At 43.8% G+C, this 22,697-nt stretch overlaps 1 protein-coding gene across 5 annotated transcripts in view; it reads left to right on the top strand.

Moving 5' to 3' along the window:
- Positions 1–22,697, top strand: part of TCF20 (transcription factor 20) — a 185,748-nt gene that overhangs the window by 145,931 nt on the left and 17,120 nt on the right. For all 5 annotated transcript variants that reach the window (XM_063704565.1, XM_004063574.4, XM_055374766.2 and 2 more), the window contains exon 3: positions 19,867–19,960. In XM_063704565.1, coding sequence (XP_063560635.1) covers positions 19,867–19,960 — 94 coding nt within the window. The remainder of the gene's footprint in view (positions 1–19,866; positions 19,961–22,697) is intronic.

The raw sequence follows: 22,697 nt of genomic DNA, 5'->3' as shown, positions 1-22,697 counted from the left end.
ATGCACTGAATTGAGGCTAGGCAAAGTGCTACCACTTGACTCTATGGTGAAATGGGCTCTGAAGTGGGAATCGTCGCTCTGCCCATAGGAAGTGGCAAGAAACATGGGAAAAGGCAGAAGAAAAGATAAACTGGCCGCAGGGTTTAGATGAGGTGCTGGCACCATCTGTGCTGGTCAAGGTTCCCATTTGAACTCCTGAGTCATGAAAAAGATTTACATATTATTTACATAAAGATTACAGTATTATTCTTATTGTAAAACTAATGGAACTGTTCGTAAAAGAATGCCGCAATCCTGATAACCCAACATATCTGACTCTTTTCTAGATTTTGTCCATGTGCTGATTATTTCACTAGATATAATAGTATAATACAGTTAGCTTCCCATATTCATGGGTTCTGCATTCTTAGATTCAATCAACAGCAGATTGGAAATATTTGGAGGGGGTGGGGTGCAGTGGCTCACGCCTGTAATCCCAGAACCTTGGGAGGCCAAGGTGGGCAGATCACCTGAGGTCAGGAGTTCAAGACCAGCCTGGCCAACACAGTGAAACCCCGTCTCTACTAAAAATACAAAAAAAATTAGCCGGACGTGGTGGTGGGCACCTGTAGTCCCAGCTACTCGGGAGGCTGAGGCAGGAGAATGGCGTGAACCCAGGAGGCGGAGCTTGCAGTGAACCAAGATCACGCCACTGCACTCCAGCCTGGGCGACAGAGCGAGACTGTGTCTCAAAAAAAAAAAAAAAAAACAAAAAAAACAAAAAAAAACTTGGAAAAATTCCATCTGTTCTGAATATATATAGACTTTTCTTCTTGTCATTATTCTCTAAGTGAGAAAGTATAACAACTTTGCATAGCATTAGTTACATCATATTAGGTATCATACGTAATCTAGAGATGGCTTAAAGTATACAGGAGGATGTGCTTAGCTTATATACAAATACTGTGCTATTTTATATAAGCGACTTGGGCATCCGTGGAGTTTGGTATTGGCAGAGGTCCTGGAACCAGTCCTCCATGGATACCAGGAATGACTGTAATGACTGCTAACATGTACTGAATGCTTTCGAAGCACTATACGTGAATTATCACATTTAGACCTCAAACCAACCCTTTCTGGTGGGTCTCATCACACTCCAGGTGAGATTTGAGGTCCAGAGAGGAGCTTGCCCAGGATTCAAACCTTGTGAGTCTCCATCATCACAGTGTAGATACAAGTCTGTGTTGCTTTTTTTACTTTATTTTGTAATTTTAATTTTCATTGTAATCTGTGATTTCTTTTTTCTTAGTTTAGTGTGAGTATAATGTAATTTATTCAAGTACCGCACTTTTATTGAGGTGGTTTCCAGTTAATTTACTACTTTCTATGGAGCAATAAGCATTTTTATTTTTCGATTTAAAGAAAAGTTTATGGCTGTTGAACTGCTAGGTCAAGAAGGGCCAACATTGTTATGGTTTTTGATAGGCATTGTCTTGTGGTTTAACCAACAAAGGGTCATAACAAGGCATGAGCATCCATGAGGACAGGTGAGCCCGTTTACTGCTACCTCAGTGGCATTGGACCTTCTTTTTAAACTTTTAGTTCCTTTTCATTTCTTTTATTAGTGATGTTAATGTTGTTCCCTGTTAATTTTGTGTTTAATGTCCATTAATTGTTAATTTGGAATTTTATTATTCTCAATTTGTTTTTCTGTACCTATTTCTCATAGCCTGAATCACTTCTCTGGAAAATTGAGATGTATGGAACTCCTTTCTTCAGGGGTGCCCCTAAATTAGGCATTAGTAGAGCTCTTAAAAAGTTTCTCATCCCAGCCGGGCACGGTGGCTCACGCCTGTAATCCCAGCACTTTGGCAGGCCGAGACGGGCGGATCACAAGGTCAGGAGATCGAGACCATCCTGGCTAACACGGTGAAACCCTGTCTCTACTAAAAATACAAAAAATTAGCCGGGCATGGTGGCGGGCACCTGTAGTCCCAGCTACTCGGGAGGCTGAGGCAGGAGAGTGGCATGAACCCGGGAGGCGGAGCTTGCAGTGAGCCGAGATCGCGCCACTGCCCTCCAGCCTGGGCGACACAGCGAGAGTCCGTCTCAAAAAAAAAAAAAAAAAAAGTTTCTTATCTGTAAATTAGATGATGATAGAGGACTGTAAAGGATAAAACTAACTTTGCTGGACATCAAGTAGCCTCCTTGGTGGATACTAAACTATTCCTGGAAGCTTTTGAGTTGATGTGGTTTTAAAGGAAGCAAATATTATGAGCTACCTAGCATCAGCCTTAGAATTGTGTCCTCATGTGTTGGTTTAGTAAAGATAACCCTCCTGTCTCTAAACTTATTGGTGGAAATTAAACTGAAGAGAAAATTCAGCCCTATCTGATGCTGTCCACGTAAACCTGGTAATAGTGGAGTGATTTTGGTTGTATGCACTTAAGAGCTGACACTTAATTTGAAGATGTTGGCAGCATACTGCTGTCAGTCAACGTGCCTTATGAAAATAGAATTGAAGAACTGCTACACAGGCAGATAGACAATACCAGGTCAACAGAATAACAAATTTCCAACCGAACTCAAATCTGAAGTGGTGCTAGTCCCTTCTGATGGACTAGCACCACCAGTGGGACCTGGGTGCCCTGACATTGTTCAGCGGTGGAGGCATTTCATCTCTGTTATGTGTTTCACTGAGCAGCTAGTGGAAGTTTCTAGTAAAATGTATATTCATCTAACAAGTCTCAGGCCTGTTCATTGTGGCTGGCTCCCTAGGGGTGCCATGTGGTTCCAGACTTTGAAAGCTGTGATTGTGAACCTTAAATCTTAGTTCAGACAGATGTCAGGTGAAGGCCTCTGGTTTGCTTGAAAGTTATTTTTGTTTTTTCATACAAAGCTGGTTGCTAGGATAATAGTGTAATTCATTAGGATAAGTGATAGGACAGTTCCCAAATTATTCTGTTTGCTTGTTTCTAGGTAGGGTTCTTTATTGAAGTAATAAAAATATACTAATGCTTTGAAAGGGCAACCCCTCAAAAATGAAATGTATTTGTTTGCTGATATAAGACTTTGTGTCTCCCTCCTCTTCAGAGAGCAGGCCTGGGCATTTTAATCCACTGTTATTTGTGAAAAGCACATCGATTTAAAACCAGCTCACCTGTCACCTCATTCCCCAGGCAGCAAGTGCTGCCCAGCTGCACTCCCATTTTACCTGTTACACCACTTAGCACCCATGGGTCAAATCCCCCAAGTCACTCCAATAGTGGCAGGTCTGAGTGCCTCCTCACTGAGGGTAGGACAGACCTCTGAGACCTTACTGACTCAGCCTTCCCTTTGCAGGTTACACAGACCCAACAGTATTCAGAGCCTATGCCTCCCAGCACTTATGCAAATGCCCAGCTAAGCTGGAGCTGCTCTTGGGGTGACTACCAGCTTATCTGATTGTCCTCCTCACCAGATAGGCTCCCCAAGGGCTGAGTTGGCCCCAGAGCCCACCCTAATGCCTGGCATGGGGGGTGATCAGTGCAGGGTAAATTTGTGACTAACAGGTTCTTTAAGAGACACACAGAAACAATGTAACCTCCAGTGGGAAGAGGTGGGCCTTTGGATGCCATTTAAATATGTATGTTTAAAAGTATGTAATATTGAGCTGGGCGCGGTGGCTCACACCTGTAATCCTGGCACTTTGGGAGGCTGAGGCAGGCGGACCACCTGAGGTCAGGAGTTTGAGACTAGCCTGGCCAACGTGGGGAAACCCCATCTCTACTGAAAATACAGAAGTTAGCTGGGCATGGTGGTGGGCACCTGTAATCCCAACTGCTGGGGAGGCTGAGGCAGGAGAATCACTTGAACCGGGAGGTGGAGGTTGCAGTGAGCTGAGATCGCGCCATTGCACTCCAGCCTGGGTGACGAGCGAAACTCCCATCTCAAAAAAAAAAAAAAAGTATGTAATATTGGAAATAATTTGTGAATATGCTGGTCAGAATTTTAATCTACGTATAAAAAATTAAGGAGATGTTAAAGTGTGTTTTGGTAGTGAGACTGATTTTTGTTTTCCTGTTATCGTTTTGGGGAAAAAAATAAATGGATGAGAGATGGATGACCAGCAGCATTCTTAATTTCTTGTCCTTGTGGTTCTTTGTAAGGCAGAGGAACAGGTTTTGCCTTCATTATAGAGGGCATCTGTATGAGGCTTTGTTGTTCATGAGTTTCAGTGTATGTCTCTGGGGACAAAAATGTGAGTTGCCACTGGGTGAATGTAGTGCCACCTGAATGTTGAAAAACACAACTCCTGAATCCCCACCAAACCTGTTCTTCCTCCAGGGTCTCCCAAGAGAACAGGTTTGGTGGGGATTCAGGAGTTGTATTTTGTTCATGTTAAGTCTGAGATGCCTCCTAGACATTGAAATGGAGTATGACCATTTCAGAATGAAGGAATTTCTAGTGGATAGTTTTTAGCAGGTAAAAGCAGCCCCACCTTATGTTCAGTGAGCACTTGTGTAAGTGCTGGGAGGCATGGTCTATGGATACTGTGAGTTCTGTGTAAGTGTGGAGAAGCTACACCTAACTCGGCCAAAGGGAGGGCTGAGTCAGTAAGGCCTCAGAGGCCTGCCCTCCCCATGTGGCACTTGGACCTGCCACTACTAGAGTGACTTGGGGGGTTTGAAGTGTGAGTGGCAGGGGAAATAGGCACATGTCAAGAACCACACTGCTGCTTTGCCAGTCTCCTCCACCATGCCCTGTGAAACTCACAGTCCACCAAGAGCACTCTCTTAGTTCTCTGCTCTGAACAACCACTTTGCTTGGCTTTCACAGTAACACCATCTACTGCTACCCCCGCCCCCACCCCACACTCTCCCAGGCAGAAGCAGAGTCATTAGTATTTAGCCCTCTTACTGTGGGCCAAGTGACAACTTGTTCCTTCACTAGGGTACATCAGGACGGGGATAAGCGTTAAGCATCCCTGGTAGAGACCTGAGGAACATTGTGCAAGGCAGCCGGGGTTGTTGATAGTATCTGTATCAACTACTAATGTTTTAGCTTCGCCTCCTGGCAGGGCGAGGGTTTTAGCAGTGCCACAGAAACCGTTCTTCATTGAAGCAAATCATCTCCCAATAATGGAATCTCACTAATTTGCTGACCCAGCATTCTGTTCTCTCAGACCTACCTCATCCCTTCCCACCTTTGGAAAAAAGCTCCATTTAAGGTGAATATGCCAACAAAAAATCTTGTCGCTCAGCTCCAGAAGATTCTCTGTTTAAGATCTTCCAAATTAGCTGTAGAGAACCCCAGGAAATGATCCAGCCACATAAAGACTCACTTTTCCCGTGGACCCCCAAGGAGCTCTGAAACCACCAGCAAACACCCAGTTGTTGCCTTTAGCTCCTTAATTTGACTTGGGAACTCTGAAATCCCATAGTCATTGGTGTATTTTCAGACAATTTCAATAATCTAACCAGTCCCATCCTCTACTTGTTGCTTTTTTCTGATCTCACTCTTGAAAGAAAAGTCATGTGATAGAACCACCTTTTATTATACGACAACCACACTGCCCAGAGACAAGGCCCGAAGGAGAGCACAGAGGCTCTTGAATTTACCAGACGGTCTTTGTTGGCAAAGAGTCATAATTATAGAATCTTTTAGGTCATATTTTATCCTTCATCCAAACATCTGTAGGAGTTGGCTTCTTGGGAAACTATAACATCACTTAGCCCCTAAGCTGAATTTCTTAACCTGTAAAATGGAGTTAATAACTGGACTGCCTTGTCAAGGTGTTGGATAAATGAAATCTGTCTTAACAATAGACACTTAAATCTTGGGCCTGGGCATGGTGGCTCACATCTGTAATCCCATCACTTTAGGAGGCTGTGGTAGGAGGATTGCCTAAGCCCAGGAGTTTGAGACCAGCTTGGGCAACAAAGTGAGATGCCGTCTCTACAAAAAAATAAATCAGCCAAGTGCAGTGGTATGCACCTGTGGTCCCAGCTACTAAGGAAGTAGAGGCAAGAGGATTCCTCTAGCCCAGGAATTTGAGGTTGCAGGGAGCTCTGATTGCTCCCCTATGAGTACAGTGGCACAATCAAAGCTCACTGCAACCTCAAACTCTTCGGCTTGATGAATGAGTGACAGAGCGAGACCCTATCTCAAAAAAAAAAAGTGTAGGTGGAGGAGGAGGAGATGTATTGAGGAATTACGCAGGATTTCTAAACTTGGTTATATTACTTCCAGATCTCTATTTTCTTCATGGAGACTCTTGGAGTTTCCTTTTTTTTTTTCCTTTTTCCTTTTCTGTTGAAATGAGGATTGTACTCTTGCTGAGTATCTTCCTAATCTGGTAGGAATCTTCTGTAACAGAAATGTAGAAGGAAATTTCCATATCTATGAAGATGAATTGAACCAATAGTTCTAAAACTTTCTTGAGGATAAGAACCTGGGATACTTCCCATTCAGTCTCTTCTGGGACAGTGTCCTCAGTCTGTTTTTTTTAACTCAAGCTTAGGACCATGCTGGTGCAGGTGGCAGAGTTACACTTTGAGAAATGCAAAAATCAACTCTGAAAACTGAAGGTTCATAAGCTAGTCACAGATTTGGGTGCCAAAGTTTCCATTCTAGTGTGGACGTAGTTTTTCCTTCCAATAGGTTTCCAGGAAGAAAAGGCCCCTGGTTGAGCATGACCTGTGGGAGTGACCTGAAATGAGATGTGAGGCTATGTCTCATGTTATTGCCAAATTAAATGACCCCACTGAAGCTTGGCTGAGAGGTGGCGGGGGCTGGCTTAGGATTTGAGGACCAGTGATCCTGTGGTAGTTTCATTGGCTTTAGCTTCAGTATATCAAGATATCCTCGTTTTTGAAAGTTTCTTTCTGCTGGGACTCTGCTATTTCCTGAGTAACTGGGACTAAGTGCCACCAGTGTCTGTCCTGTCAGGCTGCCCCTGCCTTTGAAAAACTTGCCACTTCCAGGAATAGGGTGGCTTTGCCTGACAATACCTCAACCTGTTTGAGAAGACGGACAGGCGAGAGCGTTGGTGAGATGGCAGTGGCTCCAGCTGCGAAAGAGGAAGGTAATATGAATGCAAGTAGGAAGAAAGGAGTAAAAATGAGAAAGACCTCCAGAGCCAAGTGTTTGGAACAGCTTTGGAGATTTCCACTTCAGTATGATCTTCACAGATTTGAAATCTTGTTAAGGGAGTCCTATTGTGGCAGCAGGTTTGTCGTTTCTGCACTGAAACTGTAAACATTTCAGTATGGGTGCCTTGTGAATAAGCAGCTTCCAGTAATTGGCTTTCTGGAAGCACAGACCCAACTCCTGGGTAGGATGAGCCATGGAAAGAAGCCGCTTACACCAAGAGTCACTTCCCTGGAGTGTAATTTCTTTAAAAAGATGCCTTTTTAGATTCAGAAAGCACAAAATGTAATCATTTCTCTTTATAAGCTAATCCACTGTTTGAGCAAAGGGTAAAATAAAAATAAGCTAGTGCAAGATCTTGTGCAACTTCAATTTCAGTGTTTCAAACTATGTCTGTAAGTATTTCTCTCCCTGTACTTGAGAAAAAGCTCTTCTCTTTCTTCATCACAGGGCTGCCGCAGGTCTCGTACTCCTGCTGGGTTCAGCCTTTTCTCAGGTTCTCTGCTTTTATTCAGAGGAAAAGTGCTAATCAATGGCTTATACCTAGTCCTGGACTCTAGCACTCTGTGCCCTTCCTTTCTAATTTCTTAAAGGGCACAAGCTCCTTTTAACATGGGAAAAACTCCGTTAGACAAAATATATAAGGTTTTCAGCACAGTTGCAATTTTCTTTTGGGGCTATGAAAGAAACCCTCTGATTAGGATTATTTTAATGGCATATATAACTGTAGATAAGATAAAATGCAGGCTGGGTGCAGTGGCTCATGCCTGTAATCCCAGCACTTTGGGAGGCCAAGGAGGGTGGATCACCTTAGGTCAGGAGTTCGAGACCAGCCTGGCCAATATGGCGAAACCCCGTCTCTACTAAAAATACAAAGGTTAGCTGGACGTGGTGGTGGGCGCCTGTAATCCAGCTGCTTTAGAGGCTAAGGCAGGAGCATCACTTGAACCCGGGAGGTAGAGGTTTCAGTGAGCCAAGATCTCGTCACTGTACTCCAGCCTGGGCAACAGAGTGAGACTCCATCTAAAAAATAATAATAAAATGCAAACTGTGTTTCAGAAAAAAAGGCAAGTTTGGTTAGCACAAAGAAACATCATTAGTGACACCTGTGTTGGCCTTCTGAGTTATGAGACTTCGTATTAACATTATAACAAACTATGTATACATTTTGTGCAAGAGAAAAATTACTAAACCAGGCCTTCTTGAGTAATGCTTTAATTTTCCAGAAGGGGGACAAAGATTGGATTTAACTTCAATTGAGGCAAATGGATGTATTTTATTTGGGAAATTGTTTTTTGTTCCTCCTTTGTTTTGCCTCCCTAAATTTATTAATGCAGAACCTGAAGGCTGTAAACCCAGGATAATTAGAGTTACAGTGTTATAGAACATTAAAAACCCACAGCAAGTGGCTGATATCTGCCTACCGTATCTGCAGTTGAAGTTCATACCATGTGTGATAATTACGAACTTTCTTTTTTGTGGGCACCTTGGTAGAAATAATTAGTATCACCTGCCATATTTTCACATATTACTTAAACATCATCAGTAAAGTGTACATAGTAAAGCAGATAGCTGAGGGTGGGGAATAAGTGGTTAAATACTGTGTCTGACCTGTAAAATACGCTCTAAATAGACAAAAGGAACCCCTTTGTGTGGCAGCATAGCTGGGTTTGGTTTAATAGCAATAGTAGATTGTTAGCTTTAACTCCTCCTGGATGTCTGTGCTGCTGCCCATAGCCTTGCAGACAAGCACAGATGGCCTTTGTAGTTTCAAGGGACCATCCATTCCACATGGGACTAGAGAGTAACAGAAAATGACTAGGGATCAGTGCTGGTACTTCTTGGGAAGTATGGTGTGTGTGTGTGTGTGTGTGTGTGTGTGTGTGTGTGTGTGTGTGTGTGTGTGTGTCAGTCAGTCAAGGTCTTGCCCTGTCATCCAGGCTGGAATGCAGTGGTGTGATCATAGTTGTGTGTGTGTGTGTGTGTGTGTGTGTGTGTGTGTGTGTGTCAGTCAGTCAAGGTCTTGCCCTGTCATCCAGGCTGGAATGCAGTGGTGTGATCATAGTTGGCTGCAGCCTTGACTTCATGGGCTTGAGCAGTCCTCCTGCCTCAGCCTCCTGAATAGCTGGGACTACAGGGAGTGCCAACACACCCAGCAAATTTTATTTTATTTTTTGTAGAGACAGGGCCTTTCTTTGTTGCCCAGGCTAATCTTGAACTCCTGGCCTCAGGCAGTCCTCCCACCTCAACCTCCCAAAGTGCTGGGATAACAGACATGGGCCACCTTACCTGGCCCTGTTCAGGTTATTTTGCCCTGATCAGTGTCTTTAAATAGCAGAAGATACCCCCACCATGCCCTTTTTTCCCAACTGGGTATTATCCCCAATGTACTGTTGAGAAAATCGAGACTTAAATTAACTTGCCTAGGCTCCTGTACCAATGAGAGACAGGGCCAAGTATAAGTTTCTTTTAGCCCTGCTGCTATTCCAGATCAGCAGCTTCAGTGGACAGCTCCGCTCCAGTGAAAAACTCCGAGAACTTCCTCTCTGCCCCAGCTTTCTCTCTTCTCCTTATTTCTTGTCTTTGTTTTTAGACTGCCTAAATTTGAGGTAAAAATCAAAAAAGATTTCTGATAAGGAATATCTGAATATAAGGAAGGCACATAGAGGAATTGTCAGTTAAACTAACTGGAACAGTTTCTTTGACTAGATTTGTCATTGTTGTTGTCCTCTACTTTAGGAGAAGTAAAATAATACGGAAAAAAAGCTTGCTAGCAGGGATTTATTTTAAAAAGCAAGTTTTAGGCTATGTCCTGGGATCACTTTGATAAAGCCTAGTCTCTTCCTCGTGTCTTACACGAATACTCTTAATACAGAATCATAACTCTAAGGCAATGGGAAACAATCAGTTTACTCAAAACCCTGAGCTATTTACTAAAGCAGGAAGATAGCCTGTGTTCTATAAAAGGTTTCTCGTAGTTACCCATAAAATATCATTTGTTAAACCCATTCCTGACCAGTTGAGATTTTGCTCTCAGTCCAAAACATTCTCTTCTGTAAATGGAATCTTTCTAGGAGAAAGTAGCATTTAGAGCAGGTGCCACGTGTGTGCTCACCTCATCAGAATCCTGCTGTGCTGCCATCCAGAGGGCTCCCTGTCCACTGTGCCGATTTACACTGCCACACACTCAGGCTCACTGCAACACATCTCACAGACCCCCTGGCCATCTGTCAGCATCAAGTCCTGTCGGTTTTACCTTCAAAGTCTATGCTGCTTCTTGTATGCATTTCCACCACCAGTACCCAAACTCTTCCATATCATCCCTAACCCAGCAACAGCCATTGTTGGCCCTGGGTTCCTGCATATCAGCTTCCCACCCCCTCAGAGTTGTGCTCCACTGTGTTGGTTCCCTACACCCTGCCTGCTTGTCCCTCCACAAAGCAGTTTGTTCCCCTTCCCCCCAGGTAGCTCTTACTCACTCTTTATGACTCAGGTCAAGCTACGCTCCCTCAAGAATGCTTTCCTGACCTCCTTAACTAGGTTGGTGGCATTACGTCTGTGCTCTGAAGTACTGTTTACATCACTGTTTAAATTTTGCTTTACTCCCAGATCATTCTGTGAGCTCCTGGAGGGTAGGCACTAGGTGAACTTTGGCTCCCCATTTCAGCCCTTGCACACAGGCATGCAATAAAAATTTGTAGAATGAATAAAAAGAAAAGATTATTATACTTCTGAAGTCGATACCATCAACTCCTAAGGGAACTTAAATATCAAAGAAAAGAGCCCTGAGAATAAAAGGCACCTTGATCACAGTGTCTTACAACCTTTAGAGAAACCTGCATGTCAAGGGGAAAGACCAGCCTGATCAAGTTCTTATTAATTTTCATCCAACCCATGTTTCTACTTTCTGGACATTGCAGTTTTATGCTGTGGAATCAGGATTGACACCTTAATAAGGCAAATTAAAAGTCCCAGAGAACAGCTCGTTAGGAAGTCAAACTGCCTTCTTCACATTCAGTAGAATAACTTACACTTTATGATTCTGAAGAAGCATGGGTCTGGTGTTTTTACTTTCGTTAGCCAAGGGTTACCTTCACATTATTGCAGAGGTCCCTTCCTCATAACACAGCTCACGGGTGAGAATCTGGATTTTTTTTTTTTTTTTTTTTGAGACGGAGTTTCACTCTTGTTGCCCAGGCTGGAGTACAATGGCATGATCTCGCTCACTGCAACCTCCACCTCCCAGGTTCAAACGATTCTCCTGCCTCAGCCTCCCGAGTAGCTGGGATTACAGCCGTGCACCACCACGCCCAGCTAATTTTTGTATTTTTAGTAGAGACAGGGTTTCACTGTGTTGGCCAGCCTGGTCTCAAACTCGTGACCTCAGGTGGTCCGCCCACCTCGGCCTCACAAAGTGCTGGGATTACAGGCATGAGCCTCCATGCCTGGCCTGAGAATCTGGATTTTTTAAAGCAACAATGGCATAAAAAGAGGTATGTGACAGAATCTTCTGGAGAAAAGACCTCCTTCCCCAGCTGCGTCTTAGACCTACTAACTTTTCATTATTTGTTTGCTCAGTGTTAAAATGAGTAAGTCCATTGTATAAAGCTGTGTGTATTCTGAATATGTTCTTCATCTGCTCAAGATTGTGGCTAATTTCTGACATCCTCTGTTTGGTAGATGAAGTACAGAAAGACAAAAGAAGGACATTCTTAATGAAGGAGAAAAGTCCTTTAATCCCAACCTTTCTAACCTGATGGAAAACATCATAACTTTACTATAAACTGGAGACAGGCTGGTCCCACCTTATGGGCTCAAAGACATCGGAAGGGAAATAAGGGAACGGGCTTTCTTTGTGGATCAAAACAGAATCCAAGGATGTAGCTGTTAGATGCCACCAAAACGGCCACACTCAAGAGATTTGGACCTTGGTCAGGCTTTCTGTGCGTTTTGTACCACTTCTGGGGCCAGCTACCACCCAACCACCACTCAGCCACAGAGACGCTTATTACAGGTTTATAATGTGACTTGAAAGGTTTTCCCAAAGAAACAAATATTTGTCAGGATCTGTAGCAGAGCCATGTTTTGATTGGGGCTTTTATGGGAGAAGAATGGTGATCTAAGTATATAATTTTATTTCAAATTATGCTTGAAAGATGATCAGATTAAAGAAAGTTTGTGTGAGTGTTTTCATGGGCTTGTATTGGTGGGAAGCAGATGACTGGGTCCCAGGAGGCAGAGAAGATGAACTATTGGGCCCTAAGTGTGTTGTAAGGAATGGTACCGTCTGTTGGACCTAAGATCCACATGGCAGCAGAGGGTCCAGAATCAGCCACAGCAGATTATTCTAGATTAATGTGAGTAGGGACAGGTTTGGAGAAGTATGGCTAGGAGCACCTGGCAGGTGACTCTGATGCAGGCAGCAAAGGAGTCATTGGTTTCCAGGTCTGCTCTCCACATAACAGAGGGCATTGTCTGTAGAGTACAACAGGCAAGCCTGTGAGGCGGTTTTTCTCATTCTAGTTGTGCTAAATATGCCATTTTGGGGCAGTTTTCAATGCTTTCGAAATCCTGCTAGAATTTAGTTTGTATGCAGTTGTGTGTCATTATTAGTCCCTATTTATTTAACATCTTTTCTTGTAATGCAAAATGCTTTAGAAAGCTTTAAAAACAGTTTTAGTTTGTATTGGTCCCAGATAGGAGAATTGAGAGGGGAGATACAATGAAAGTAATAGTAAATAGTAGCTAAGAAGTGAAGTGTCCAGAGACTTGGCCAAGAACTGACCTTCCACACCGTCGGAGATGAAACATTACTGAAACATACAGCAGCTAGACTTACCAAAAAAACGACCAGCAGCAGGTGTCCAGACCCATGCAGGGTCTGCTTGTTTAAGGCAGATTGTAGGAGAAAAATTACTTAAAAAAAATTAACTTTTAACTGTTTGTCTTAATTTAATAGACTGTACTTTGTATTATATCTGATTTTGATATCAGTAATTGCCAAAGTATGACAGAGATGAATGTATGTTTTATGTAATTTTTATTTAAAAGTTCTAATAATTACATAACTTTCTAGTTTATAAAACACTTTTATGGTTATTTTACACAGCAGCTTTATGCAGAAGGCAAAGCAAATACTGTTATCCCCATTTTACAGATGATAAAATTGACCTGGTGACTTTTGGCTTTCACACGTGTGCTGACACCCTCAGTTTTTTTCTCCAGTAGCCCTGTGCTGCATCATACCTGGACAGTATGCATATTAGACCAGCCACATTTATTCTAAAAAGCTCGTCAAGCCTGGAACTTTTGTCTTAAGTACACACAGTTAGCCCTTAGCCAGTGAATGGCTGGCTGATGTTTCATACTGACATCATAATTGATTAAGTGTGTATTTAATGGATTCAGTTTCTGAAACTGGCACTTTTGCTGGAGCAGCTGTGGGACATAAGTGCAGATTCTAAATCCATGTACCATACCTTGAGTAGCACTGAGTAAATGGACCTGAGAAGAACTGGACAACTCTCTGTCCCTCTGAGGTTGACTGGGAAGCCTTGGTGGTACTGGGCTGTGGTGCAGGTCCCAGAGGCTGGTGCCAGAGCCCATTCCCTTAGTCTTTGTGTTAATGGCAAGTTAAAGGTGCTCCAGCCAGTCTCATGAGCTTTTCATGAAGAAACGTAAGGAGATGGTCTAGCTCTAAGGAAGTAAGGACCAAAACACCTAGGGCTATGTATGTATTGCTTTGGCTAACACTTTGAAGTAGTCTTTAAGAAGCTTGATAGGATGCAGAGTTGCATCAAAGAAATGCTCACAGGGCCTTGAAGGGTAGCTCCTTGTATGTAGCCCATCTAGCTGCCACGTAGTTGGCATTGATAGCTGGGATGACAGCGGCTTCCATCCTAGATGTAGGAGGCATAATTAAAAGGACAAAAAACTTTTTGCTGGTGGCCAAAAATGAACACATACCTTGTTCCACATTCTCCAGGCTCCACCAGCATCAGTTTTGTAACTCATTGAAGAGTATCCTCATTAGTTGTCTTCAGGCTCTCAAGTTTGTCAGACATTGCATTCATTCCATCAGCCCACATTTACAGTGCCTATGGTGTGCCAGTCCTTGGGGGGTACAAGAGCAAGTCTCACAGTTTAGGGGAGATGGACAAACATGAGTAAGTAAATATTGTGAGCATGAGCAGAAGTGTGTGCCATGCTGGATGAGAGCCGTCTTAGGCACAGTAGTGGAGGGTAATCTGCAAGGCTTGAACAAAACCAGTCGTCATCAGTGTGCTATAATACTACTGTGACCCAGTTGCTTTGGTGTTCTGAGGCTGCTCTGAGATGCTAATTAAACAGGGTGATGATTCAGGTTGCTGTTATATCTCATAAGAAAGAGCCTTTCTGTGAATGAGCAGGCATCAGGCTTGGAGAAGTCTCCCTTGAAGCTTCCCTCAGATGAGGATTAAACAACGCTAGTTGACTCAGTCCTTGCAGTTTGCCACCTCAAGTCAGCGAGCCCTGCCTCTGAGACAGTGACAAAGGCTGGTGAAAGGTTCAAGCTCTGTATCTGGGCCACTTTCCGTTAAAACATGTCCCAAAACTAATAATACCTTTTATAATTTATTTCCCAAGTTTAGAGTATCAAAAAATGTGAGGTTCTTATTAGAGTTCTTTAAAAATAGTTTTTATTCCCTTCCATAATAAAACATTTACTATTAAAAGGTTTTGAAGTTTGGGCCATTCCTTATTTTTAAAATGTGTCTTAATTTAGAAATCATGCTTGGAGCCCCCAGTGTGTCTCATTCTTCCTGGGGAGCAGTATTGTGTGGACTTACCTCTGCTTGGAGTGAATGTAGTAACATTGTGGTCAAAAACAAAGGACATTTAGCTGTGCAGTGACTTTAATATATTATTTGTAGCATAGGAGGATGATAATGCAAATAGCTACTTCAGGTAAAAAGTATAGAATAAAAATTTAATTAGAAATTACACTAGCCTGGGTATTGATTTTTGGGTAGAAGGGAAAACCTTACACATGGAAGATACTATAGATAAGTATTTATATTCTATCTTTGGCACCTGGCACGTAGAAAGTACTTTTCAAATGTTGGATAGTTGAGTGAATGAAGGGGGCTAACAGGCATCATGGTATGGTATGAAGAAAGTTGAACTTGGGGTTCAGAAGAAAAAGGGGTAAAGTTCTAAGTTCTCTTACTAGCTATGTCATCTTTAGCAGGTCACTTTGCTTTAGCCCCTGTTTCTTCTACAAGAAAAACAGATGTCGAAGACAGACCCAGAGTTCCTTCTTTATTGATCTCCTGATGTCACAATTTGCCTAGTGAAATTGTAGGTTTCACTAGGCAAATTGAGGGAGAAATCTGTTGCATTAAAGAACCTAAGGCCAGGTGCGGTGGCTGATGCCTGTAATCCCAGCACTTTGAGAGGCTGAGGTGGGCAGATCACCTGAGGTCAGGAGTTCAAGACTAGCCTGGCCAACATGGTGAAACCTCATCTCTACTAAAAATACAAAGATTAGCTGGGCGTGGTGGTGGGTGCCTGTAATCCCATCTACTCGGGAGGCTGAGGCAGGGGAATCGCTTGAACCCGGGAGGTGGAGGTTGCGGTGAGCCGAGATCATGCCATTGCACTCCAGAGCGACAAGAGCGAAACTCCATCAAAAAAAAAAAAAAAAGAACCTAAAAGGAAAATTAACAATCACTTGAGAGTCTTGGGAAATCCCCGTGTATTAGTTTTCTATCATTGTCATAACACATTACCACAAACTTGTTAATACAGTTCTGCTTACAGTTCTGTAGGTTCAAAGTCCAACACAGGTGTCTTACTGGGCTAGAATTGAGGTGTGGGCTGGGCTGTGATCTTTTCCAGAGGCTTAGGGGAGAGCATGCTTCCTTGCCTTTTAAAAATTCTACAGCTGCCGCCCTGTCCCTTCTCCCATCTTCGAGGCCAGCAGCATTGCACCTATGACCCTGCTGGCAAATCATCAGGTCTCCCTGAAGCTGACAACTGTAACTCCCTCTGGGGGGAGTCGTTTGCTTTTATGGACCTGTGTGATTAGATTGGGCCCACCTGGATAACCTAGCATATTCTTCCCATCTCAAGGTCCTTGACTTAATCTCATCCATAAAGTTGATTTTGTATATAAGATCACAGGTTCTCGGGATTCTGCCTACCATATCCCAAGATCTGATTGCTCTGTAGGAGACAGAACACTGAATGGCTCTCAGGAAACCAGTAATCCAGTAATCCTAGCTCACCCAGTCATTGTGTCTCTCTGGGTTTCTTTTTTCCGCATCTGAAAAGTTGGGGAGTTGAATTAGACCAGTGGTCCTCAAACTGCATTGTACATCAGAATAGCCTGGAGGACTTCTCACAACACAGATTTACGTGGGGCTCAAAAGTGTGCCTTTCTGCCAGGCACAGTGGCTCACGCCTGTAATCCCAGCACTTTGGGAAGCCAAGGCAGGTGGATCACTTGAGGTCAGAAGTTCAAGACCAGCCTGGCCAACGTGTTGAAACCCCGTCTCTAGTAAAAAAACAAAAAGTTGCCAGGTGTGGTGGTTCATGCCTGTAATCCTAGCTACTTGGGAAGCTGAGGCACGAGAATCACTTGAACATGGGAGTCGGAGGTTGCAGTGAGCCAAGACTGTGCCACTGCACTCCAGCCTGGGTGACAGAACGAGACTCTGTCTCAAAAATAACCCAAAAAACAAAACTGCATTTCTGACGAGTCCCTGAGTGTTGCTGATGCTGCTGTTCCAGGGGACCACACTTCAAAAACCACTGAACTAAACTGTCTTTAAGGATCTTTCTCTGAGTCCCTAATACAGCCCGAGAGTCTTTCCCTTTGGATGCAATGTTATAAATTAATCGTAGTGGAGTTTGCGCACTGCTTGCCAGGTTGTGGAGTTGAGGTAGGAAGCAAATGGACATTGTTCAGATCTAAGCTCCACGTCTTCTCTTTCCTCTTCTAAACCGGGTTGGTGATGAGGCCTGCTGTGTGGTTGCTTTTCATGAGATGGTCTTTGTAGATTATCTAGCATATGTCTGACACATGGTCATCTTGGGTCACATTTACTTAGCACTTTTGACCCAGCCACTGTTTTAAGCCTGAATTAATTCATTTAACCCTTATGACATTTCTATGAGGTGAGTGCTATTATTAGTCCCACGTCTGTAGGTTGAGGAACAAAGGTTAGGAGTTTGGCCAAGAAGGCAGAGCTGGAAAGTGGAGCCACTTACCAGGCAGTTATTTAGGTTCCAGAGCATGCATACTTAACCCTTCTACAGCAGCACCCAAGTTTCCTGTAAGAAGGCTAGAGGTGGCCTGGTCCTGGGTTTGGGTGATTTAGTGCTTGACAGTGTCATGGTAGGCCCAGGTCTCTCCATCTTGCCACTCTTCTGTCCTCAGCAGGCTGGCTTTGTCTTCAGGGCTGTCCCCTCATGGTGATACTGTGGCTGCCACAGATCCCACTGTCTAATCCTCACAGAGGCTGCGCAAGAAAAATTACCTGTTCCTCCCTCTTGTCTCTTTTTGAGAGGGTGAAACTTTCATACTTGTAATCTTAGCACTTTTGGAGGCTGAGATGGGAGAATTGCTTGAGCCCAGGAGTTCAAGAACAGCCTGGGCAACATAGTGAGACCCTGTCTCTACAAAAACATTTTTTGAAAAAGCTGGATGTGGTAGCACACACCCTGTAGTCTCAGCTACTCGGGAGGCTGAGGTCAGGAGAATCACCTGAGCCTGGGAGGTAGAGACTGCAGTGAGCCATGATTGTGCCACTGTACTCCATCCTGGGTGGCAGAGCAAGACATTGTCTCAAAATATATTTAAAAAAAAAAAAAAAAGGTTGGGGGGGAGTGCAAAATGTTTTCAGAAGCCCTTTTCCTGCAGACTTTCCTACCAGAAATGCTTGACCATACCCATTCCTAAATGGCCACCACTCACTGTGATTCATCCCCCAGGGTAGGGAGGGCCATATCTTTGGGCTTCTTGAGTAAGAAAGTGGCAGCAGGAGGCCGGGTGCGATGAGGTCAGGAGTTTGAGACCAGCTTGGCCAATATGCAAAACCCCATCTCTACTAAAAATACAAAAATGAGCCTGGCATGGTGGCATACGCCTGTAATCCCAGCTACTCAGGAGGCTGAGGCAGGAGAATGGCTTGAAACTGGGAGGCAGAGGTTGCAGTGAGCCAAGATTGCGCTACTGCGCTCCAGCCTGGGCGACAAAGCAAGACTCCATCTCAAAAAAAGAAGGTGGCAGCAGACATGGCTGCAGGTTGGCCACCAATGGACTACCCACACTCCCTTCTCTGAAGCTGATAGTCCTTTTGATTCTGAGATGCTCTGTGGCACTGACAAAGGTCGACAGAGTCTAGGGCTACTAGAAATGCTGTGAACTTGTCCTTGGTTTACTCCAGACCAAATGATCTTTTCTCTCTTAACAAGGGTGCGAGGGCACATGATAAACATTTACTGATTATGGGCACCCAGAAGGACCTTGGTCTTCTGAGAGCAGGGCAAAGCTTTTGAAGGACTAATCTCTTCCAGCCCTTGTTCCTACCTCTTTTGTCTCTGGAGGATGCCAGAGATGATCATCCAGAATCTCAGCTCTGACCTGGAACAAGTTATTTTCCCTTTGGTGTCTCAAGAGTTTCACGTGAAGCATTAGGAGTGCCTGCCAGGTGGAATAGTGCAGAGGGCTGGATGAGATCATTCAGTCTGAGCGTGGCGAGCGCTTGGGCTTTGCTGTTGCTGGCGTTAATATAGTTTTCCATCAGTATCTGTGTCGGGGGCCTGAGCCAGCTCAGTGTAATTGCTTAGGGAACACTTTTATTTTTCATAGAAGCAGGAACAAGTTTCTGTCTCTTCCAGCTAGTCTTGCTGGTTGTGTGCTTCTGCTACCTGAAGAGCCAGCATCCTTAGTAGGGTCACATGTGGTTGAGTTTTATGAATATGTTTGTTGCTGATAGGACACATTTCTTACCTGACAGGATGAGCACTCACAGCAGCCACATCACAGGGCTGACAGAGATGTGCCCCACTTTAAGAAAACCTGACCATATAAGGAGGAGTGTCTCAATTACAAAATAATGTCTCACTTAGCCAGAAATTCATGGCAGGTTTTCTGGTGCATTTAAAATAAGATTCATGTATAAAAATACCATTTGCACACAGGAGCCCATATTTTCTGAAAAGGGAAATGTATTGGGCATTTGGGGTAAGTAGATCAAAAATAAAAATAAAATCTTCTTACAAATACAAGAACTAGAAACCAAATTCCACTTCTAATTCTAAAAGGTTTATATATAACTCTACTACCTTACCCTCTCTTACCCCAGATTTTCACAGCAGAAGTAAACAGGGAAGATCTGCAGGCCGCTCACGATAGCGGCAAGGAAATGCCTGGCATAGTGTGTGGGTGGGTGGATGGCGGGGGCACCAGAGGCAGGGCTGGGGACCCCACTCTGGCATGTCCTTTATGACATGGATTGCTTATCTCACCCTGCTGTATTGTTGATTTGAGAACATTTGTGAGGCTTGGTCTAAAACATTATTGCTGGATCCCTTCCCGTGGTGTGGTCAGTGAGTGGCATTTAGAAATTGACCAGCTCATCCTGCCACCACGGACTCCTCTAACCACAGAGACACGTGCTGAGGTCTAACAGATGGGGACCAGGGAAGGCCTGGAGGAGAGGGCCAAATCTGGGATACTGACATGCCTGACTTTTCCCTTCCTTTCAGAAATGTTCCCACTGCCAGGAGGCAGGCGCCACCTTGGGCTGCTACAACAAAGGCTGCTCCTTCCGATACCATTACCCGTGTGCCATTGATGCAGGTAAGAGGAGACCACAGACCCTTGTCCAGAGCATCCAAAGGGTTAGGACATACAGTTTGATTCTCTCTGTTGTTGTTGTTTTTTTCTTTTCTTTTTTTTTGTCACTTCATAAAAAAACTTCCCACCCATTAGCAGCACTAATCTCCCTTCCCTTCCCTCCAGTCCCTGGCCAACCACTATTCTGTTTTCTTTTTTAAATTTTTATGATTTTTTTTTTCCTTTAAGCTCTGTTGGACTCAATCCTTTCTATCTCTGGGCTTTGCTGTACATTTGGGTTACTTCCACTTTTTGACTGTTATGAATAATGCTGCTATAGAACATTCACATGCAAGCATTTGTGTGAACATGTTTTCAGTTCTCTTGGATGTGTACCTGGGAGTGGAATTGCTGGATCATATGGTAACTCTGTTGAACCTTTTAAGGAACTGTCAGACTGTTTTCCAAAATGGCTGCCCCATTTTACGTTCTCAGTGGCAGTGCATGAGTGTTCTCTTTTCCCCAGGTCCTCCCTGACACTTGCTGTCATATGTGTTTCTTTTTTTAATTGTAGCCAGCCCAGTGGGTATGAAATGTTATTTCATTGTGGTTTTTATTTGTGTTTCCCTGATGGCTAATAATGTTGAGCATTTTTTTCATGTGCCTATTGGCCATTTGTACATCTTCTTTGGAGAAATAGCTATTCACATCCTTTGCCCATTGTAAAATTGGGTTATTTATCTTTTTAATGTCAAGTTTTAAGAATTACTTGTAGGCCGGGCGGGTGGATCATGGGGTCAGGAGTTCAAGACCAGCCTGGCTAAAATAGTGAAACCCCGTCTCTACTAAAACTACAAAAATTAGCCGGGTGTGATGCGCACCTATAGTCCCAGCTACTGGGGAGTCTGAGGCAGGAGAATCACTTGAACCCGGGAGGCAGAGGTTGCGAGATCGCGCCACTGCACTCCAGCCTGGGCAACAGAGTGAGACTCTGTCTCAAAAAAAAAAAAAGAATTATTTGTAATTCTGGATATGTGGTTTGCAAATATTTTCTTCCATTCTCTGAGTTGTCTTTTTACTTTCTTTTCTTGATAGCATCACACAGGTAATTCACCATTGGACATCAACTGGGTGTCCTACAGTTTAGCTCGGTTCTGATACTAAGCAGAGTTAGTGCAGCCCCTACAGGTTAAGGGCTCAGTCCCACAAGACCACTCCCCACTTCATATACCAATCTCAAGCCCTGTGTTATGACCTGTGTTTCTGAATGATCAACTATAAACTGGGGTTCCCAAGACCGCTTCCTTGGGTTTGATTAATGTTTAACGTGGCTCACAGAATTCACGGAAACACTTCACTTGTGTTTACCCATTATAAAGGATGCAGATGAACAGCCACATGAAAGAAACATAGGGCCAGATGTGTGGGCAGGGGCATGGAGCGTCCATGCTCTCTCCAGGGGCACCACCCCCGAGGCACCTTCATCTACTCAGCAGTCCAGAAGCCCTCTGAATCCAGTAGTTCACGGATTTTTTGGAGGCTTCATCATGTAGGCATAATCAATTATTAACTCAGTCTTCACCCCCTCTGTCCTTCCTGGAGTGGGGTGGGTAGAGCTAACAGTTCCAAGCTGCTAATCACAGCTTAGTCTCTCTGGTGCCCAGCCCCCATCCAGGAACCACCAAGAGTTGCCTTATTAGAACAAAAAGTGCTCCTATCCAGGAAATTCCAAGGGTTTAGGAGCTCCATGTCAGGAACCAGGATCAAAAACCAAATATTAGAAGAAAAGATGCTCCTAGCACCCCTAATTGCTCAGGAATTCACACGGGTTTTAGGAGGTCTGTGCCAGGAATCAGGGATGAAGACTAAAATATGTATTTCTTACTCTAAATCACAGTATGTTGTATACATACAATAGAGTGTTGTATTTTCTTTGCTGAGATGATAGGGGGATGTTTTGCAGTGTGTTAACTGTTGAAAGAAGGGAAACATTTTGTTAAAGAAGTGCCGTCCAATGAGTGACGCAGAAGACTTGAGTTTTGACTCAGAGCTTCGATAACCTGGGAAAATCACCTTTCTTACTCTAGACTTTTAGTCCCTTCAGTGGGTGTTTTCCCCATTTACTTTTTTGGTGGCAAGGTGGGTGTTAATTTCAAGTTTATTAAGTTTTTTACTTTTCTTTTTGAGACGAAGTTTCACTCTTGTCACCCAGGCTAAAGTACAATGGCATGATCTCAGCGCACTGCAACCTCTGCCTCCCAGATTCAAGTGATTCTCCTGCCACAGCCTCCTGAGTAGCTGGGACTACAGGCGCCCAGCACCATGCCCGGCTAATTTTTGTATTTTTAGTAGAGATGGGGTTTGCCATGTTGGCCAGGCTGGTTTCAAACTCCTGACCTCAGGTGATCCACCCACCTCAGCCTCCCAAAGTGCTGGGATTACAGACGTGAGCCACCACGCCCAGCCTTTTTTACTTTTTTTAATGGACAGTAATTGTAGATATGGGGTGCTCAGTAATGTTTCAATATATATATATAAAATGATCAGACCTAGGTAATTAGCAAATCCATCGTCTCAAACATCATGTCTGTGTTGGGAACATTTGGTATCTTCTAGTCATTTGAAACTATACGATATAATGTTGTTAACTGTGGTTATCCTACAGTGATACAGAATACTAGAACTTACTTCTCCCATCTACATGTAATTTTGTATTCTTTAACAAATCTCTACTTATCTCTTCCTTTCCTTTCCCCTTCCT

This window comes from Gorilla gorilla, chromosome 23 (genome assembly GCF_029281585.2).
Source record: "Gorilla gorilla gorilla isolate KB3781 chromosome 23, NHGRI_mGorGor1-v2.1_pri, whole genome shotgun sequence".
Classification (NCBI taxonomy): Eukaryota; Metazoa; Chordata; class Mammalia; order Primates; family Hominidae; genus Gorilla; species Gorilla gorilla.
Note: the sequence above shows the minus strand (reverse complement) of the source record. Positions and strands in the feature narration are given on the sequence as shown.